This window comes from Mobula birostris, chromosome 23, assembly GCF_030028105.1.
Source record: "Mobula birostris isolate sMobBir1 chromosome 23, sMobBir1.hap1, whole genome shotgun sequence".
Taxonomy (NCBI): domain Eukaryota; kingdom Metazoa; phylum Chordata; class Chondrichthyes; order Myliobatiformes; family Myliobatidae; genus Mobula; species Mobula birostris.
The window spans coordinates 41623538-41642484 of NC_092392.1; the positions used below are offsets into that span (position 1 = coordinate 41623538).

Consider the following 18947-nt stretch of genomic DNA (forward strand, 5'->3'; position numbering starts at 1 on the left):
AGTAGAAGTTTCTTTCTCTGTTCATTAATCTCCACTGTAACATGTACAATTCCCCTCACTGGAACAACCTCACCAGCATAAGTCTGTAAAGTCAACCTTACCCCTTCTGGGGTGAGATAGTGTAATTTCTCCATGTAAACTCTGTCCGACACCAGTGATATTTCATCACCCATGTCTACCCCCATCCTCACTGTGGCTCCATCCAACCATAGGGTCACCCAATGGCCATCTTTGTATCCTGAAACAGATAAAAACTACAAAGCTTCTTCAACCACAGAGGGAGAGTCACTCATTCCACCCTCAGTATGCTCCATCTTGGTCATGTTTCTTTTGGTTTTTCTGAAAGTAGTGATTCTTCATTAGTGTTTTTGGTTGACAGCATCTTTTTACCATTATAGGCATGTTTAGTACTTCCCTTTTTGCCACAGCTTCAGCAATCTAAGTCCTTATACCAGCATTCTTTTGCTGAATGTCCAGTTTTGCCACAACAGTAATATTGATTGCCAATAGGTAATTTATTCTTAAAGTCAGGAGAAACTTTATGAACTTGGGAAGGTACACTTAATAGCTGTGCTTCTTTTGCAGTCATCTCCATAGATGTACTAATCTCACTTGCCTTCTATAATGTTAGTCTGTCTTCTGTGAGCAAACGTTTCAGAATTGCCTCACTACGCAGACCATATATGAGTCTATCACATAGTGTGTCATTCAGCAATTACCCATAATCACAGTGTCCATACAATAGCTTCAGCACCACCACAAACTGAAATAGACTCACCTTTCCCTTGATTCCTTTTATGAATTCTAAACCGTGCGCAATAATCAAAGATTTAGATGAATAGTGGTCCTTAAGAATTTGATTCATAAGACTTATCACCAGGTTAGCAGGTTGCACTAGACTGTGTAATAAATTAAGTGTTTTCGCACCCATCACAGTTAGAAAATTTGGAATACAAATATCATCTGAAATTTGATTTGCCAGTGCAAAATATTCAAATCTTTCAGTATGAACTTCATCGCTTTGTTGTTTCAACATACAGCCCCAAACTTCCAAAAATTGTCACCATTTTGAAACACAATCACATTCCAGAAAAGTTAACTAGTCTCACCCATCTCTCCCTCCCTCTCTTATTTGTTTCATTTAACTGTCACAACCCCATTCTCGCTCTCGCCCCTCAAATCCTTCAGGCATGACATTTCCTGCAGCTGTTTTCTTTTCGCTTGCCCGTATTACTCAGCGGTACACCGGACTTTTCTTGCCAATGGGAACAAAAAATTAGCTCTCACCTGAGGATTTGTCACCTAATTGCCAGTTGCTATGCTCGTGGTCGTGGGAAGCCAGGTGGCCATGAATAACACACACAAGAGACGTGGTGGGGGGGGGGGGGGATCAAACATGCTGCTGTCTATTTTACTTGTTAGTCATCTACCCAGAATGCCCTCTCACATTACAATCAGAACGTAACTCATAGGAAAGCTTGACAGCAAACGATAAGTGTCAAAATATACATGAATACGTAACAGCTTTGAATTTATCAGATTAATGTTAACTGTTCTGTTATTTTAACATTTTACTGGATAAATAAAGGTTAAACCTATTTTCAGCCTAATGAATTTTTTTCTCTCTATTGTTACATCTCTTCATTGTATGATGTGGCTATGTAACAGTACTTGGTCTAAAAGGTATATCTCGGAAAGAAAATTGTTCAGAAAGGAGAAAAGATGTGTGCAATAAATTAAGACAGATTTAGATTAATTGGACAGAGTGATGGGTAATCAAGCTGAAAGCTGATATTTGGGGTTGTAATTTTATGAACTGCAGCAGTATTTAAATAAATAGAAGCATTAATTATGTAATGCTCTATTGATGATGAGTACTAAACTTTTAAATATATTGATTATTATAACATTATTTGTTTAAATGTCAGAAAATTAGCTTAAAATTTTCTGGTCTAGGTGGGCTATTTTCTAAAATTGTACAGAAATGTAGTAGAAAACAGGTTCAGCATGAGCAATTAACTTATTTACTAGTCTAGCAATTGTGTAAGAGGCTGCTAATTAGAAGATGATTTTCCTGCTGTAATGTTTAGATTAAATGTATTACCAGATAAAAGAGTGCTTATACTAATTTTGAAGATGTTCTGATTGCATCAGTTCATGTTATTTTTCACATTAGTTAGTGTAGAACGAGAGATCCAGAAACACATTTAAGCCACTTAGAAATCCAAAATGACAAAACTAATATCTTTCTAGGTATAATTTTGCATGATTAAAAGCTGTAAGAAGATAACTAGTTTTAAAATGATTTCCTACAATATTTTTTCTTTCTGGAAACACACTACACTGATGCATAAAGACCTACTCAGATTGTCATTTAACCAATAATGTTCATCAGGTTGGAACCTAGTATTTGCTATTATGGCCCTATAAATTTTAGCCCTCAACAAGAGTTTACTTACCCGTCCCCTCATCTTCATACTCAGGTTTCTGCCTTCTTTCATTCCAGTCCTGATGAAGGATCTCAGCTCGAAACATCAACTGTTCATTTCCCTCCTTAGATGCTTCCTAATTTACTGAGTTCTTCCAGCATTTTGAGTGTGTTGCTCAAGATTTCCAGCATCTGCAGAATCTCTTGTGTTTAAGGTCATACTTAAGGCTGATTTATACTTCTGCATCAAATCTACGCCGTAGCCGCGATCCCTACGCAGAGCCTAAGCGGATGCATACGTCATAGCCTGACACGCGCCTCTCCCAAAATGTAACTACATGTCGCGGCAACGCAGACCGCAACAACTGTGATTGGTCCGCTTGGTAACATCGCATTTCCTCCTACGCTGCAATAGGGCGACTGAAGGTCAGGGAAGGAACTCTGGCTGCAATGCTTTCCATAAAGCTTTACAGACCTCCAAAATTAAAGAGGACACATTTCGCTTTTACAAGAAAAGGTGCTTGCTTTAAACTTGTTTACCCCGAGAAAGACTACCATGACCATGAGGCCTTGCACGGGCAGGTGTGTGCGCATGCGCGATGTGCCCAAATTGCAGAGTGACGCAGACACACCAATGCACAAGTATAAATGCTCACAACTTGTGTAGGTTATGGTGTCTATTTGACACAGAAGTATAAATCAGCCTTTAGTCACGTACTTACTGCACGTTACACTGCTAGTGTTTAGGGCAGCAATGAAAGTCCTCTGGTGGTGTTCAGCGCTTCGTTTATCGTGTCAGTTCCTTCCTCTCAGATTTCACTATTGTCAGTCATGCAAGTCCAGGATGGAGACTCAGGAACACCATTGCACTCAGATGTAGAAAGATCCTTCATTGCTGTTTCCGTAACAAGTTTGTTTGACCAGTCAGTGTTAGCCCTGAGCTGAACACCTGACTCTGGAGGACCAGTGGACCACTCTTAGTCTGGCTTCTACCCTTTGGCCTGTTTGGCATGGGTGACTGGACCAAGAGCCAAAGCATAAAGCCCTGACTCCAGCCAACATAGCTCACTGGCTCATTGAAGAAAACAAGCCTCCAAACTACGACAAGGTTGCAGGATTTTTTTTAATTAAGCTTGCAATATTACCAGCCTTTCTACATTGATAACTTTGTATTTAGCATTTTCTATTCATAAATAATGAGTCCTCCTGCATTTTGATGGAAATGAAAACTAATTTTAAGACATGAAAGGCAGGCATACAATTCCTCATTTAATGAGTTTATAGCTGAGTATCTTGCCAACTGAGTTCTCTTGCACTCCTCCAAAATCTCTTGATTCTCTTGCTGCTCAAAATTCTATTAATCTCAGTCTTAAACAATCTGCTCAACTGTGCATTTGGTTAGACATTTCAAGTGATTCACCATCAAATATGCGTAGAAAATTTCACTTCAGTCCTAAATGACCAGCCCTCAAATTTAGTCCTGAACTCCAGGCAGGGAACATTTTCTTGGTCTACACTGTCTGAATTTTGCATGTTTCACTGAGATTATCTTTTATTTTTGTAAACTGGATAATATACCCATTCACACGGTCTCTTTTCATAGGGTCATAGAAAAGTGTAGCACAGAAACAAGCCCTTCTGCTCGTCTAGCCTGTGCCGAACTATTTAAGCTGCCTACTCCCATCGACCTGCATACCCTGACCATCCATGTACCTATCTAAACTTTTCTTAAGCATTGATATCGAGCTCGCATGCACCACTTGTGCTTGGCAGCTCATTCCGCCCTCTCACAACCCTCTGAGTGAAGAAATTTCTCCTCATGTTCCCGTTAAACTTCACCTTTCACCCTTAACCCATGGCCTCTGATTATAGTCCCACCCAACCTCAGTGGAAATAGCCCGCTTGCATTTATCCTATCTATACTCCCTATTATTTGTATACCTCTATCAAATCTTCTCTCAATCTTCTATATTCCAAGGAATAAAGTCCTAATTATTCTATCTTCCTTTATAACTCAGGTCCTCCTGACCCAGCAAAATCCTTGTAAAATTTCTCTGTACTCTTTCAACCTTAATTACATCATTCCTGTTGGTAGATGCCCAAAACTGTACACAATACTCCAGATTAGGCCGCCCCAATGTCTTATACAGCTTCAACATAATATCCCTTCTCATGTACTCAAGACTTATTAAGGCCAATGTGCCAAAAGTTTTCTTTACGACCCTATCTACCTGTGATGCCACTTTCAATTAATTATGGATCTGTATTCCAGATCCCTTTGTTATACGGCACTCTTCCTTGCACTACTGTGCACAGTATAAGACCTACCCTGGATGGTCCTACTAAAGTGCAACTCCTTTCACTTGTTGCATGAAATTCCATCTGCCATTTATCAGCCCTTTTTCCCAGCTGATTCAGATCCCACTGCAAGCCATAGCATAGCCTTCTTCACTGTCCACTACACCCCTAATCTCGGTATTATCTGCAAATTTACTGATCCTTTACTTTATCATCAAGATCGTTGATATAGATGACATCAACAATGGACCCAGCACCGATCCCTGTGGCACTCCACGAGCTGCAGGCCTCTAGTCAGCGAGACAACTCTCTACTACCACTCTTTGGCTTCTCCCAGGAAGCCAATATCTAATCCAATTTACTACTTCACTTGAATGCTAAGTGACTGAGCTTCTTGACCAATCTCTCATGTGGGACCTTGTCAAATGCTTGCTAAAGTCCATGTAGATGACATCCACTGCCTTCCTAGTAACTTTCTCAAAAAAGCTCTAAGATTGGTTAGACATGACCTACCATGCATGATGCCATGCTGACTATCCTTAATCAGTCCACGTCTATCCAAGTACTTATATATCCACTCCTTTAGAATACCTTCCAATAACTTACCCACTACTGATGTTAGGCTCACTGGTTTATTTTTAGAACCTTTCTTAAACAGTCAAACAACATTGGCCATCCTCCATTCCTCCAGTATCAGAATCAGAATCAGAATCAGGTTTATTATCACCGGCATGTGATGTGAAGTTTGTTAACTTATCAGCAGTAGTTCAGTGCGATACATGATCTAGCAGAGAGAGAAAAAAGTAATAATAAATAAAGTAAGACATAATAAATAAACAAGTAAATCAATTATGTATATTGAATAGAATATTAAAAAATGTGCAAAAATAGAAATACAGTACTGTATATTAAAAAAAGTGAGGTAGTGTCCAAAGCTTCAAAGCCCATTCAGGAATCCGATGGCAGAGGGGAAGAAGCTATTCCTGAATCTCACCTGTCACTAAGAATTATTTGAATATTTCTGCTGGGGCATTGGCAGTTTCTGCACTTGCCTCCTGCAGGGTCCGAGGGAACACGTTGTCAGGCTCTAGGATAGTCCTTTGATTCTGGAAATCCATCTAATGAGCAATTGATTTGATCCTTGTTGTAAAAAACATTGGAAATATCCTGAGCCAAGCTGCAGTAGATTATATATAAATTCCAAACCTATCAACTGCCATTCCTATGAAATATTCTGGTGCAGATGTTAATTCTGTCACAATAATTAACATGTTCTCAGACACTGTGATGGCAGCATGATTATCTCTGTGTTTAGAGGTAACTAAAAAGTTGTAAGCTTGATATATAATCTGCGGCGCCTGTCCATGCAGGTATTGTCTTTTCATGCCACTTTTTTCTAATGTTTGAGATGATAATTGGTTAAGGATTTGATTCTATGAAAAAGAACAAGTTTGCTATCCATAATTTCATGCAGCTCTTACACGTATATTTATCTCTTTCATTTCAGGTGAAGGTTATTGGATATGATACAAACAGTCCAACATCTGTGGCGGATTGGTTAGATTCCTTAGAACTGAATGATTATATCAAGACCTTTCTGGCAAATGGTTATACGTCAATGGATCTTGTGAAAAAGCTGTGGGAAATTGAACTCATTAATGTAAGTTCATGATTTATGTAATATCTTGAAAATAAACCATTAGTGTTGAAGGGATTTAAATCTGAATGATGTGGCTACACCAGTGCTGCACTAGGAAGAAGAATTGATATAGCCATAGATTTTCATAAATCATTAATCTCCAATGAACTTTATCTCTACAGTATAGGTTAGTATTACACCTGACATAGGTGGACTAATCAGTGTCTCTCCAGCTAAAGTTTCACTGCAGTTATATTTCTGTGGTTGAAATTGACTCATCTTTAGTAAGTATGTTTTCTGGAATTTAGAGTTCAGAGTTTCAGCTGAAGGATGATTAATCAGATATAATTGAGGCACAACTTGGATATTGGGAATGGTCTTGCTAGCACATTTGTGAATCATATTTTGAGCAATTTCATCTCTTGAGCCATTGATGCTTCTGTTTATTTTCATCTTCAGGGCTGAAAATTTTGTTTTTAATAGATAAATGTAATCAATTAGAGTTATTTGATAGTGTGTGGCCATTCAGTGTTTAATTGTTAGGAATTGTACTGTCTGCGAATAGTGTGTTTCTAATTTAAAATTTACACCTTGTTAATTTATTATAGTAACACCAAAATCATTTTTGCATCCAAAGTTGTAGATCAGGACCTTGGGTGTAAAGACAGCCAGAGTTTTAGGAACAGCACCTCCAGGTAACCACACAAGGTTTGGAAGGACTTGTAACATTGATACGCAACAAGTTGCAAAAGTCAAAGGCAGCTGGGGTATTTGGTGATGTGGCTTAAAGTACTATTTGATGAAAATCTTTGTGCAGCACTCTCTGATCCAAATACCCAATGGTGGATCCAGAATAGAGTGCCATCATGAGAATTCCTTACCTCCACCACATTTCATATCAAGTCATACAATGACATGAAATGTAGTTGTCTTGAGTTGGTAGTCTTCCCACTCCCTACATGGATATGCAGTCATAGTGAAAGAGAAGCTATTTCCACTCTGCATTGTTGTCTCCATTGATGTGGCTATAAAGGAGAAGGGCTCTGAATGCCAAGGTAAATTTTAAATAAAAAAGTAAATTTAAATTTATTATCAATTTACGTATATGTCACAATATTTTTTATTGTAGGCAGGAAAATAAAATATTCAACAGTTTATGAAAAACTATACTTAAAGATAGACAACCAATGTGCAGAAGAAGGCAAATTATGCAAATAAAAATGTAATAATACTGAGAACATGTGCTGTAGAGCCTTTGAAAGTGAGTCTGTAAGTTGTGGAATCAGTTCAGAGTTGAGGTGAGTGCAGTTATTTCTGCTGGTTGGAGGGTAATAACTGTGCCTGAACATGGTGGTGTGGGAGCTAAGGCTCCTGTACCTCCTTCCGGATGGTAGTAACGAGAAGGGACCATGACCTGGATGGTGGGTGTCTTTGATGATGGATTCTGCTTTCTTGTGGCAGTGCTTCTTGTAGATGTGTTCGATGATGGAGAAGACATCATTCTGTGAAGGTAAATAGAACCTAGAACAGGGTGACAGAAGTTGCATTGGATTATATCAGATGCTTTAGTAACCAAATAACCTGCTGCTACATTCTTTCTTGAGAGTCTGAAAGTTATACAGTAAATTCCACTGTGTCAAGTAGAATAGTACTGAGGGAATAGACAGATAAGTGAGTATTTGGATCAGTGTGTAGTTGAGAAATTTTATCTGAATGGGAGTTCAATGAGACAGATTTGTTTCACACACATGAGCTACCATACTTACTTGATGAAGTCAGACCTGAGTGCTGCTTTCAGCAACTGGATGTTTATGGGTTGAGTAAGGCAGCACATCATTTGCTCAACAAAGCATCTGTCAGCATTTAGTGTATTTCCACAGAGCCATGACTCTGCCTACCTTGGCATTCAGAGCCCCCCTCCTTAACATCCATATCGGTGCAGTGTACACAGAAGCAGCTCCTCACTCACTATGGCTGTAGATCCAGGTGGGGGAGACCACCGATTGACGGTTCTAGTAAAATAGAAGCAGCACCAGGAGGGCGGAATGCTTGCTGAGTAACAATACACAGGCATAGTATGTCAGCTCAGGCGTGTGCCTGCAGAAGATCAGTGATGGCTTGTAACAGCATCTGAAACCTTCCTTTTGTGTCTGGGGCTGCCATAGCACCGCAGAGGAAAGCTGACGAGTGAAGTGGGGAAGGGCTGGCATTTTCCTATGGCACCGTGGAGAACTTACTGCCATGGCTGTCATGCATGGATTGCGTAGATGTCATAATACACTACTAGGATATGTAAGATGGCAGATTTTGTCTTTGGTTGTAAGTCTACCTCAAGCTTCTTAAGGAAGAAGAGAATTCATTGGGTCTGGTTAGTAGGGATGGAAAGTCTGTACCCTTTTTGATCTGGTCTAATTGTGGCCACAGTCAGGTGTGATTCAGGTAACTCTTAACCGCCCTCTGTCTCGGTCATAACAAGTTACTGAATCATCAACAACAGTGTGACACAAGTCAAACAATACGCAGCTAATTTTAATCCTCATTGTCCTCCTCATAAACAAGGACATGTCAAAGTTAGGAGTTGTGGTTATATTCAGTCCCTCTTTCACTGTTGTTTCTTTTGCTGTTCTGCTCTTTGGATATGAAGGACATTTCCCCATTGGTGGGGGAGTCTAGGACCAGAGGGCAGATGCTCAAAATAGAGGGAAGTCCATTTAGGACAGAGATAAGGAGGTAATTCTTCAGTCAGATGGTGGTGAATCTGTGGAATTTGTTGCCAAAGGCAGTTGTGAAAGCCAGGTCATTGGGTATATTTAAGGCGGAGGATGATAGGTTCTGGATTATTCAGGGTGTGAAAGGTTACGCAGATAAGGCAGGAGAATGGGGTTAAGAGAGAAATGGATCAGCCATAATGAAGTGGTAGAGCAGATTCAATGGACCAAATGGCCAAATTCTGCTCCTATGTCTTATAGTCTTATGGTCTCTGATGAAATCCTCACCAGACTCATTACACTGCCATGTGACCTTCTTAGGTCTTATTCTGGCCGCCTCTTGTCCCATGTGTTTCCAAGCTGTCCTGATGCATGGTCTCATCATGAAACACTGGCCATTCCTTTGCCTCCACAGATGCTACCTGAACCATTCAGTTTGTCCAGCAGCTTACCCTTTCATCTTCTTCAAACACTGAATTATAATGGGCATGTCTATGTATCCTTAACTGACCTCACGGTTCCAAAGTAATAAGTCATGATTCAGTTCAATACCTTCTCCTGATCTAGACCAACCCTTTGCATATGTTGGATTGGATCCAGGCTGTTGTATTTGCAGCTGATCCAGCCAGAGACCATGAAAGAGAAAAATAGGTAACATTTCTTCAGTCTAAAAAGTTGACTCTGTTTCTCCTCCCACAGAGGTGGATTGACCTGTTGGGTATTTTCAGCATTATCTGTTTTTACTTTAGATTTCCAACATCTGCAGATTTTTTTTTGATTTTCAGCCTAAAACTGTTCTGGTGTGATGTCTATGGATCATGCAGCGATTGTATGATTACTGGTTGAGCACAGAATGTTTCATAGGGATGGTCAGACTTTGCATTTAAAGTTCTAAAGAAAGTGTTTGGAGTGAATGATAACCAATCAATGGTGACACTAAATACAAAGAGATCCTCTGAGATAGAAATCCACTGAGATCCATTGAGAAAAAGTCAATTGCTGGCAGGAGATCAAAGAGAAATAAGTCAATGGACCAGCCCCTGCTACAATTAGTGTCCCTGAGAGGCTGAATTAGATAAATAGAGATACTTTAATGATCCCAAAGGAAATAACACTGTCACAGTAGCATTACAAATGCATAGATATACAAATATACAAACCTTAGAAGAGAAAAAATAAAAAATAAGTTACCTCAGTCTAATAGGAGGAGGGTCATCACTTCCCTGGCTATAGGTTGACTCATTATAGAGCCTAATAGCAGAGGGTAAGAATGACCTCAAATAGTGCTCTTTGGAGCAGCACAGTTGTCTTAGTCTATAACTAAAAGTTCCTCTGTTCAGCCAAGGTGGATGCAGAGGGTGAGAAACATTGTCCAGAATTGCCAGGATTTCCCATAGGGTCCTTTGTTCTACCACAGCCTCCAGTGTGGAATAAAAAGACAAACAAAGCAAAATGCAGCTTACCAAGGCAGATGAACCAAGAAACTGTTTGGAAAATGTAAACGTGAACTCCACTTCAAGATGTGATTTGAAAACAGCACAAAGGAACACAAGTCTGGATGATGAAAGACACGTTTGGAACATGTGCCAGGAAGTTCTTTGAAATAAACTGATCAATGTAATCAGAGCAAACTTCTGCTCAAACTGTGAAGATTCTGGAGTCAATTTAAAATTGTGCTGTCAAGCCTAGGTTTTCAAAAATATTTCAAACATCACCAAACCTTTATGTGTTCAGTGATTTAATGAAAATAAGTTTGTCAGACACTCGCACAATGGCTTTACATGAGTAGAAATATGGACGTTTTATTTCTCTCTGCTTTCTTAAGTTATGGCAAGAGACCTAGACGAGGATGGTAAGGACCCAGATGCTGGAGTATCAGAGACTAGAATCGAGACACAGTACGAAACTGAAATGAGGACTATATTATAAGCTAAATGCTAGATGAGAGTCCAAAGTAGAGCTGCCGATTAAACACCGAACCTCAGTTCAGGTGCCCTTTAGGTATAAAAACCCGGCACCAAAACATGGCTGCCAATTAGTGAGGTGGGCCTGAGACTTTTAAGGGGTCACACCAGCTATCCATATTCCGGAGTGTTGGGTGTCCAAACTCCGGAAGCTGGTGTGGTCAGGTGCATTTTGTAACATAAACATTGTTAATTAGGCTGCTTTACAAATTCTTTCTGAATGCCTCCATTATTTCATGGAATAATGTTCTAAATACTTCTGATATGTTGTGAGAGTACCTGGCTCCATGTGTCAGTGAGTTTCCAGACTTTCACACCAGCAGTTGTATCTAATGCAACCTACACAAAATGCTAGAGAAACTCAGAAGGTCAGGCAGCATCTGTGGAAATGAATATACAGTTAACAGTTCGGGCCAAGGCCCTTCTTCAGGATTGGAAAGGAAAGGGGAAGATGCCAGAATAAAAAATGTTGGGGGGAAGGGAAGGAGGCTAGCTAGAAGTTGTTAGTTTAAGCTAGGTGGGTGGGAAAGATAAAGGGCTGGAAAGGAAGGAATCTGATATGAGAGGAGGGTGGACCTTAGGTGAAAGGGAAGGAGTAAGGAACCCAAGGGGAGATGATAGGCAGGTGAGAAGAGGTAAGTGGCCAGAGTTGGAAATAGAAGAAGATGGGAGGATTGGGGATTTTTTTTTACTGGAAAGAGAAATTAATATTCATGCCATCAGGTTGGAGGCTACCCAGAAGAAATATAAGGTGTTACTCCTCTACCCTGAGGGTAGCCCTATCATTGCACAAGAGGATGCCATCGACTAACATGTCAGAACAGGAATGGGAACTTAAGATATTTGGCCACTGGAAAGGTTCGGTTTTAGCAGATGGAGCAGAGGTGCTCAACGAAGTGGTCCCCCAATTTACAACAGGTCTCACCAATGTAGAGGGGGCTGCTTGGGGAGCACCGGACACAATAGGTGTCCTCAACAGATTCACAGGTGAAGTGCTGCCTCACCTGGAGGAACTGTTTTGGGTGGGCCCTGAATGGAGGTGAGGGAGAAGGTGAATGGGAGGTGTAGCACTTAGGTTGCTTACTTAGGTAAGTGCCATTTGTGACAAATGGACAAGGGTGTCACCAAGGGAGTGATCCCTGCAGGAAGTGGAGGGAGGGGGAGAGGTAAAGATATGCTTGGTTGGTGTAGGATCCTTTTGGAGATGGCAGAAGTTGTGGAGAAGAATGTATTGGATGCCAAGGCTCATGGGGTGGTAGGTAAGGACAAGAGAAACTCTATCACTTTTAAGGCGGCAGGACGATGGGGTGAGTATGGATGTTTTGGAAATAGAGAAGATATGGGTGAAGGCAGCATCAATGGTGGAGGAAGGGAAAACACATTCTTTGGAGAAGAGGACACCTCTGATGTCCTGGAAAGGAAAGCCGCATCCTGGAAACAGATGTGGTGGAGATGAAGAAAATGAGAAAAGGGAATATCATTTTTGCAGGAGATAGGGTGGGAAGAGGCATAATCAAAATAACTGTGGGAATTGGTAGGTTTATTAAAGATATTGGTCAACAGTTTGTCTTCAGAGATAGAAGAGAGATCAGGAAAGGGGAGGAGTGAGTCAGAATTGGACCGAGTGAATTTAAGGGCAGGATGGAAGTTGGGGGCAAAGCTGATGAAATTTGCGAGCTAGCGTGGGTGCATGAGCCAGCACCAATATAGCCGGCAGTGTAGCAGAGGAGGAGTTGGGGAGCATTACCGGGGAAGGCTTGGAACGTGGACTGTCCTACATAGCCAATGAAAGGGTATGCATAGCTGGGGACTGGGACCCATGCAGGTATCCTTGGCTGCTCCTCTAGTCAGGAGAAGGTGGGAGGAACCAAAGGAAAAATTATTGAGGATGAGGACCAGTCCTGTCAGACGGAGGAGGGGAACTAGTTGGTAATTTTATTGCAAAAGAAGCTGAGAGCTTTAAGGCCTGCTGTTAGGTGAACAGAAGTGTATTGGGACTGGACATCCATGGTGAAAATGAGACGGGCAGAACCAGGGAATTGAGAGTTAGTGAGAAGACTGTGAGCATCAGAAGTGTTGTGGATGTAGGTGGGAAGGGACTGGACCAATTGGGATAGAATGGAGTCGAGGTATGAGGACACGAGTTCAACGGGTTCAGTAGTTGTATCTAATATCCTGCTCTATCCATGGATTTATCTCTGTATTCATAACAAAGCTAGAACAAGATACATTTTCCTTTAAAGCTTTATGCCAATCATAACTAGCATTTGTGGGGCTGCTAATGTTCATTAAAAGTAAGTGAAGGTTGGCAGTCTGATTTCTTTTAATTCATGTTAATTAATATTAGTGTTTTAGTAAATGTACATCAGTCACGTGGATTGATTACTTTTATTTTCTCTGCATCTGTTTCCAACTGCCTTTGATGATCAGAGCTATTTGGAAACAGTGAAGTGGCTACTTCAAAGCACAAATCGCATGGCAGGCCCTCAAAGTGCTCCAGCACAGAGTTAAAGGCTGTGCTGCCAGGTATCCAGGTGTCAATTGCAGTCCAATTTCCCTTGGAGAAAGACAGAGACACGATGGCGCTAAGGTTGTTCGAAACTGCACAGCCACAATGCTTTCCAAATAAGTAATGGCAACAGATTGGCCAACAATCGTGGGAGTAATTTACAGCCCTGACACTCGGTGGTACACTTGCAGCCTCCCACCAGCTGTTTAAATAGCCCACCCAGCTTTCCTGCTCATTGATTTGTTCTGCTGCATTTGGCAGCAGAATAGTTTGCCCCATATGTGCGACAGAGAAATAAAAAATAGAAAATGCTGGATAAACTCAGCATTTGTGGGAAACAAAGTGTCAATATTTTGGGTCTGTGACCCAAAGTATCACTGTTCCTTTTTCCTTTAGATGCGGCCTAACTTGATGAGTTTTTTTCTGTTTTATTTAAGTTTTAGATTTCCAGCATTGCAGTTTTTTTCATTCCTTTAAATTAGTAGAGAATAAATAAACAAAGTGCCTTCATACTAATAAGATTGCCTTTTGATAATTAAATCAACCTGGAATGCAAAGCTTTCATTGCATGCCGAAACCAACTAGGTATGTTTCCTTACAGTTAATTATAGCTGATTGGTTAAGGGTAATGGTAAATATCACTAGAGCCTGTTAATCCAAACACTGACTGTGAGTTGTCAGCTGAAGAAATGGGTATACAATCCACATTCGGTTCACGTTAGATGAACGTCTTGCAGTAACATATTTGAGCACTTGGTGGTGCAGTTGGTCAAGTAACTGCATCTAAAGGGAAATGCAATTCATCAGTTCAATAATGTGAAATAATGGATAAAAAAGTGGAATTTCTGATCAATATAAGCACATGGTATTATTATGAGTGCATTTTAGCCCTTTATATACTATTGTTTGTGATGGTGTGAATTAAATTAAATTAGACATACTCTTCCCAACTCTGTTCATGCATCAGATCACATCAAGTTATTAGAAAATCAAGTTTATTTGGCCTGTCACAGAGGTGGGCGTGAGCTTTTTGGTTTCTTAATATACAATATGTGGCACTTTTGCTGCTAAAATATTACAATTGTATCACTGTGTCACTCTCACACAAAGTCAATCAATACGATACAAAATTAGAGTGCTTCTTCAATAAATTACAGATTGCTGACCATAAAGCTAAATCACATTGTAAATATGATTTCACAGTTGATTTTATTCCTCTGTAAATAATTTAGGGGGTCTTAAAAATTGAAGTTTGCTTTGGCACACGTTATACTTTAGAATTATATATCTACTTGATTATTTGATTTCAGACATAAAAGCAAAATCTAAATATAAATGAGTTAATAAGAATAACAGAAATTGGTGAATTGTTATGATTATGAAGAAGTACAGATTATGTCTTAGTTCATTTAGTTGATGGTGAATTTATGGATTGGGTAAAAGATTAGGGGATTAAAATTGGACTTGGTTGTACTCACATACACAGTGGAAAATAGTTGCTATAAATCCAGCTTAGAATCCGAGTCTCCTTCACTCCAAAGCACTTTTGACATATATTGATTGGGATGCTGTAATGATGCCCTCACTGATCCCTATAATCAGGTATTTGGTCTTCCGAATACAAATGCCTGTTTCAGTGTCCACATGAGAAAGTGGTTCTGCATCCAGCCTAACCAATAATTATGAAAGAGACAGCAGAAGCTGCCCACCAAAAGGTGGCCTTTATAGTAAAATAATTCACTGAATTCCTTTCCTCATCTGACACTCTCTTAGAAAATCCTCAAAAGGCATCTCAAATTGCAAGATCTCCTTGCTCTGCTTCCTTCTTCCCTCTGGGTGGCTGCAGTTCACTGTTAATATTCTACTGAGGCTGGAAGACCAGTTTGTTCCAGTCTAACCAGCAGGTTCATTGACCATAGGTCATCTATGTTCAAAGCTACAGTGGGGATGATATTGATGTGTAACTGAAATTACGTTTTGACTGGTGGCCCTGAGCAGAACTTTGGGAGTGTTGCATTAGCAACAATGTCACTTGGAGATGAAATTTTTAATTAATGTCCTTTCTGCTGACTTAGGCAGTTCAAGGTCCCATGACAATACTTAATAATGATTGGCATTTTCTGCAGATGTTTTCTCTTAACTAATATCACCAAAACCTAAAGTTTTTGCAAGAATTTGAAAAGATACGTAACCCATTAAGAAATTTTAATTATACCATATAAATTCATCATCCTTCTCATTTCTTATTGATTTTCCCATTTACTATATTTTATCACATTAAAATTTTGAACATTTGCTGTTGGAGTTTGAATGTTGAGAGTGTGTCCGTTAATTGATACAATGAATGGACAGGGTGGACTAACATGCATGTGTGTGGAGAGAATGAGGCATTTTGCATTCACATTTGATTGAAGAGCAGAACAGCAGGAGAAAACTATCATGTCCTTATACCCTTCAGTCAGTTAAGAGACACCGTAGTCATGTACAGTATGTTTCTGTAATGTTAAAGGATCTGCAGAATGCATATTTTTCTTCAACTAGTGTGCACTTTCCAGCCTCCTGCACTGCATGTGTCACTTTTTTAAAGATTAATTATAGTGAAGCTTCAGTGTGCTTCGTTATTACTCAAACCTCTTAGTTAAATCCTGAATATTTTATAACAAAATTTTACTTATTCCGAAAAAGATCTTGGAGTTACCTTGAAATTACTCTTCTTAAATTTCTACGTATATCTTTCACCTGGTGAAGCTATTTACTTTATGAGACAGCACGGTAGTGTAGTGGTTAGCACGATGTTCTTCAGTCCGAGACGAAGGGTCCTGACGAAGGATCTCGGCCCGAAACGTTGACTGTTCGTTTCCACAGATACTGCCCGACCTGCTGAGTTCCTCCAGCGTGTTGTGCGTGTTGCTGTTTCCCCTGCCCACTCTTTTATGGTGGAGGAAGTCATGGCAGGACATAAAGTGATGTTGGGAATGGAGGAGAGGGGTGACAGTAGGGGAGATTTGAGATCTCGAAGGTGGTCAGGATATTGGGGATGGAGATTGGTAACTGAAGGATGTTGGGTTGTGGTCAGCTGGGGAGCGTGGAGGTCACCATCTGGTTGAAGCTAAAATATAGTGCTGGGTGTGGAGAGACACTTGGGTAAATAACAGTGACATCAATGATTCTGAATGGGTTGTGAAGCCATACCTGCAGAACTGAACTTCTTAGATGTAATATTCGATATTCACAGTGTCTTTACACATATCTGGCCTTTATTTGTGTCAAACACATGGAAAATACAGAAGCAAGTTTGCATGTTTCAGAAATCAAGTGATAGGTGCTCCATTGCTTACATAGTGATCAATTTTCCTCTAAAATTCTACCCAATTGTCCAATTTCCAGATCTAGATCTCTTTATTTGATGAACTGAGGGTGTCACAAAGTTCAATAAAATGTATATATAGTGTCATGTAGAAAAGTATGATTTTGAGTTAAAAACACGAAAGCTTGTATTTACCACGTTTATTATGTGTCATTTTAGTAGGTGCATTTTAACATGGAGAATCTTTAAATGGTTACTATGACAGCTGGAAGTTGCTATGGTGATTGTAGCACAGCAGAGAACAGACTTTCATTAGCAGATCCAATTCCCAGGTTACAACATTTAATAGTGCAGTCTTTTAGGTTAATTTCCCACACAAAATATAACGAGCTCATGACTCATTTAGATTTGGAGAAATGGATGTGCCCTAGCCAGCCCTCGTGCCTTATTTCAATGAAAATGTTGCGTTTTCTCCAACAGATACTCTGCCCCTTCGCTTTTTTGTGTTATGGTACGGAGAGGTTAGTGATAATTAATGTCATCTTTATGCATGCACGCATGAGTTAAACAAAGGCGATGCTTTCGGGTGCTTTAATTCGCTGCAGGAGTCGAAATGTTTCAGCCTTGCAGTTAATAGTGCAGTTTGGATGACCTCAAATTGTATCTGGGAGCTACTTAATTAGTTACCATTTGAAGAAAGTTGTTTTTTGTTGGCAGCTATAGAAGTGATGGTCTTCATTTCAGGTTATTCGGTGTATCTTTCGAGCGCTTCGGGATTTTATTTAATGGTGGATGCGGAAGTGGCATTTCGAGATCCCAGAAACTAATTTAGCGTTCAAAGCACTGTATGTAGTTGTGGCTGGGAGCCAGAAGTAATCACAATAAATACATGATATCTCTTTGAATGTGTGAGGAAAAAAGGTATCCAGTCATCTGGGTTGTGAATCAGTATAGCAGCTTGGCGCCCTGTGTGTCAGAGTATTCATAATAACGTGACTGCAAAGGCACGGGTGCAGTCGAGAAAGTGCCTGCTGGTGAAGACTTACTACAATTGTTAGGGCAGTAAACTGATGCAGGGCGTGTTTATTTCTGACCTTTAGCCAGAGCAGTTGTTATTTATGTCTTGAGCCTTTTTGTCAGATTTTTTAAAAAAAGTGCGCGTCTAATTTTCTCTGATGCTTTGGTGTGGTATGACGCATCAGAGGAGTAAGGTGCTCACACAGCCTGGATTCGACTGCAGATCTTTTCTGACTGTGAAAAGGACTGGGAATTCTACATAATTCCACTCGTGCTTTGGGGTCCAGGTGAGTCAGATTTAACCGTTCACTTTGGAAACTTTGAGACAGTTAACGGTAGCAGACATAAAATGGAAGTCGAGACGAGAGACAGATACGCATTTCTGAAATAATGCGAAGGTAGGGGAAATGTTCAGCTAACGGTAACGGCTGAGAGCAGTGAACCCTGTAGTCTTTGACCGACCATTTTACATCAATTGCGTCTTTTGTACGCTTCCAGTTTCAAGAAAAAAACAATGCAGTTTTATCGGTGCTGTGTTTTAACTGCAGTGTTTGTGTAAATAACGCATCGATGTTGTTACGTTAACCAAGTAATGTGATAGTACACAGCTTTGACAGAGGGAGTACAGTGAGCTACATCTATAGTAGCAGCACTTATCACGTTTCAAGGGAAATAAATGGCATAATTTACACAAAGAAACTGCTTTTTTTTTGAGTTTCGTTTTTTTTGCCTTCTACAATGTTATTCTTCCATTTGTGCGCAAGGTTTGTTTTAACACGCTTCGACTTCAGATTGTGACTATGCTTCGGAGACCAGTCTTCTAGTTTTGTACGTTCGTGCTTGCACCTGCCAACAAAACAAAGAGCAATTATCCCTATGTTGTATGCTTTGAGTAATAAAATTAAGTAATCACTTGTGACAACAACACCGCATATAAAATGTATTATTAATTGAAGTGCTGATGGGAAGTGCATATATTTTGTTTATCAGCTCTTGAATAATATCTAGGATGAGTAAACACAAATTACCGTAAGCGTAAAGCTAGGGTTATGTTAGGAGCTAGTGTTCATAAATTGT

The 18947-nt window shown here is 40.0% G+C and overlaps 1 protein-coding gene across 15 annotated transcripts in view; it reads left to right on the plus strand.

Moving 5' to 3' along the window:
* The window catches only part of anks1b (ankyrin repeat and sterile alpha motif domain containing 1B), an 860133-nt gene that overhangs the window by 792568 nt on the left and 48618 nt on the right, over positions 1–18947 (plus strand). For 14 of the 15 annotated variants that reach the window (XM_072241217.1, XM_072241218.1, XM_072241222.1 and 11 more), the window contains one exon: positions 6234–6386. In XM_072241217.1, the coding sequence (XP_072097318.1) occupies positions 6234–6386 (153 nt within the window). Of the gene's footprint in view, positions 1–6233; positions 6387–17302; positions 17375–18947 lie in introns of those variants that run through there. The other variant, XM_072241231.1, reaches the window with a different exon arrangement.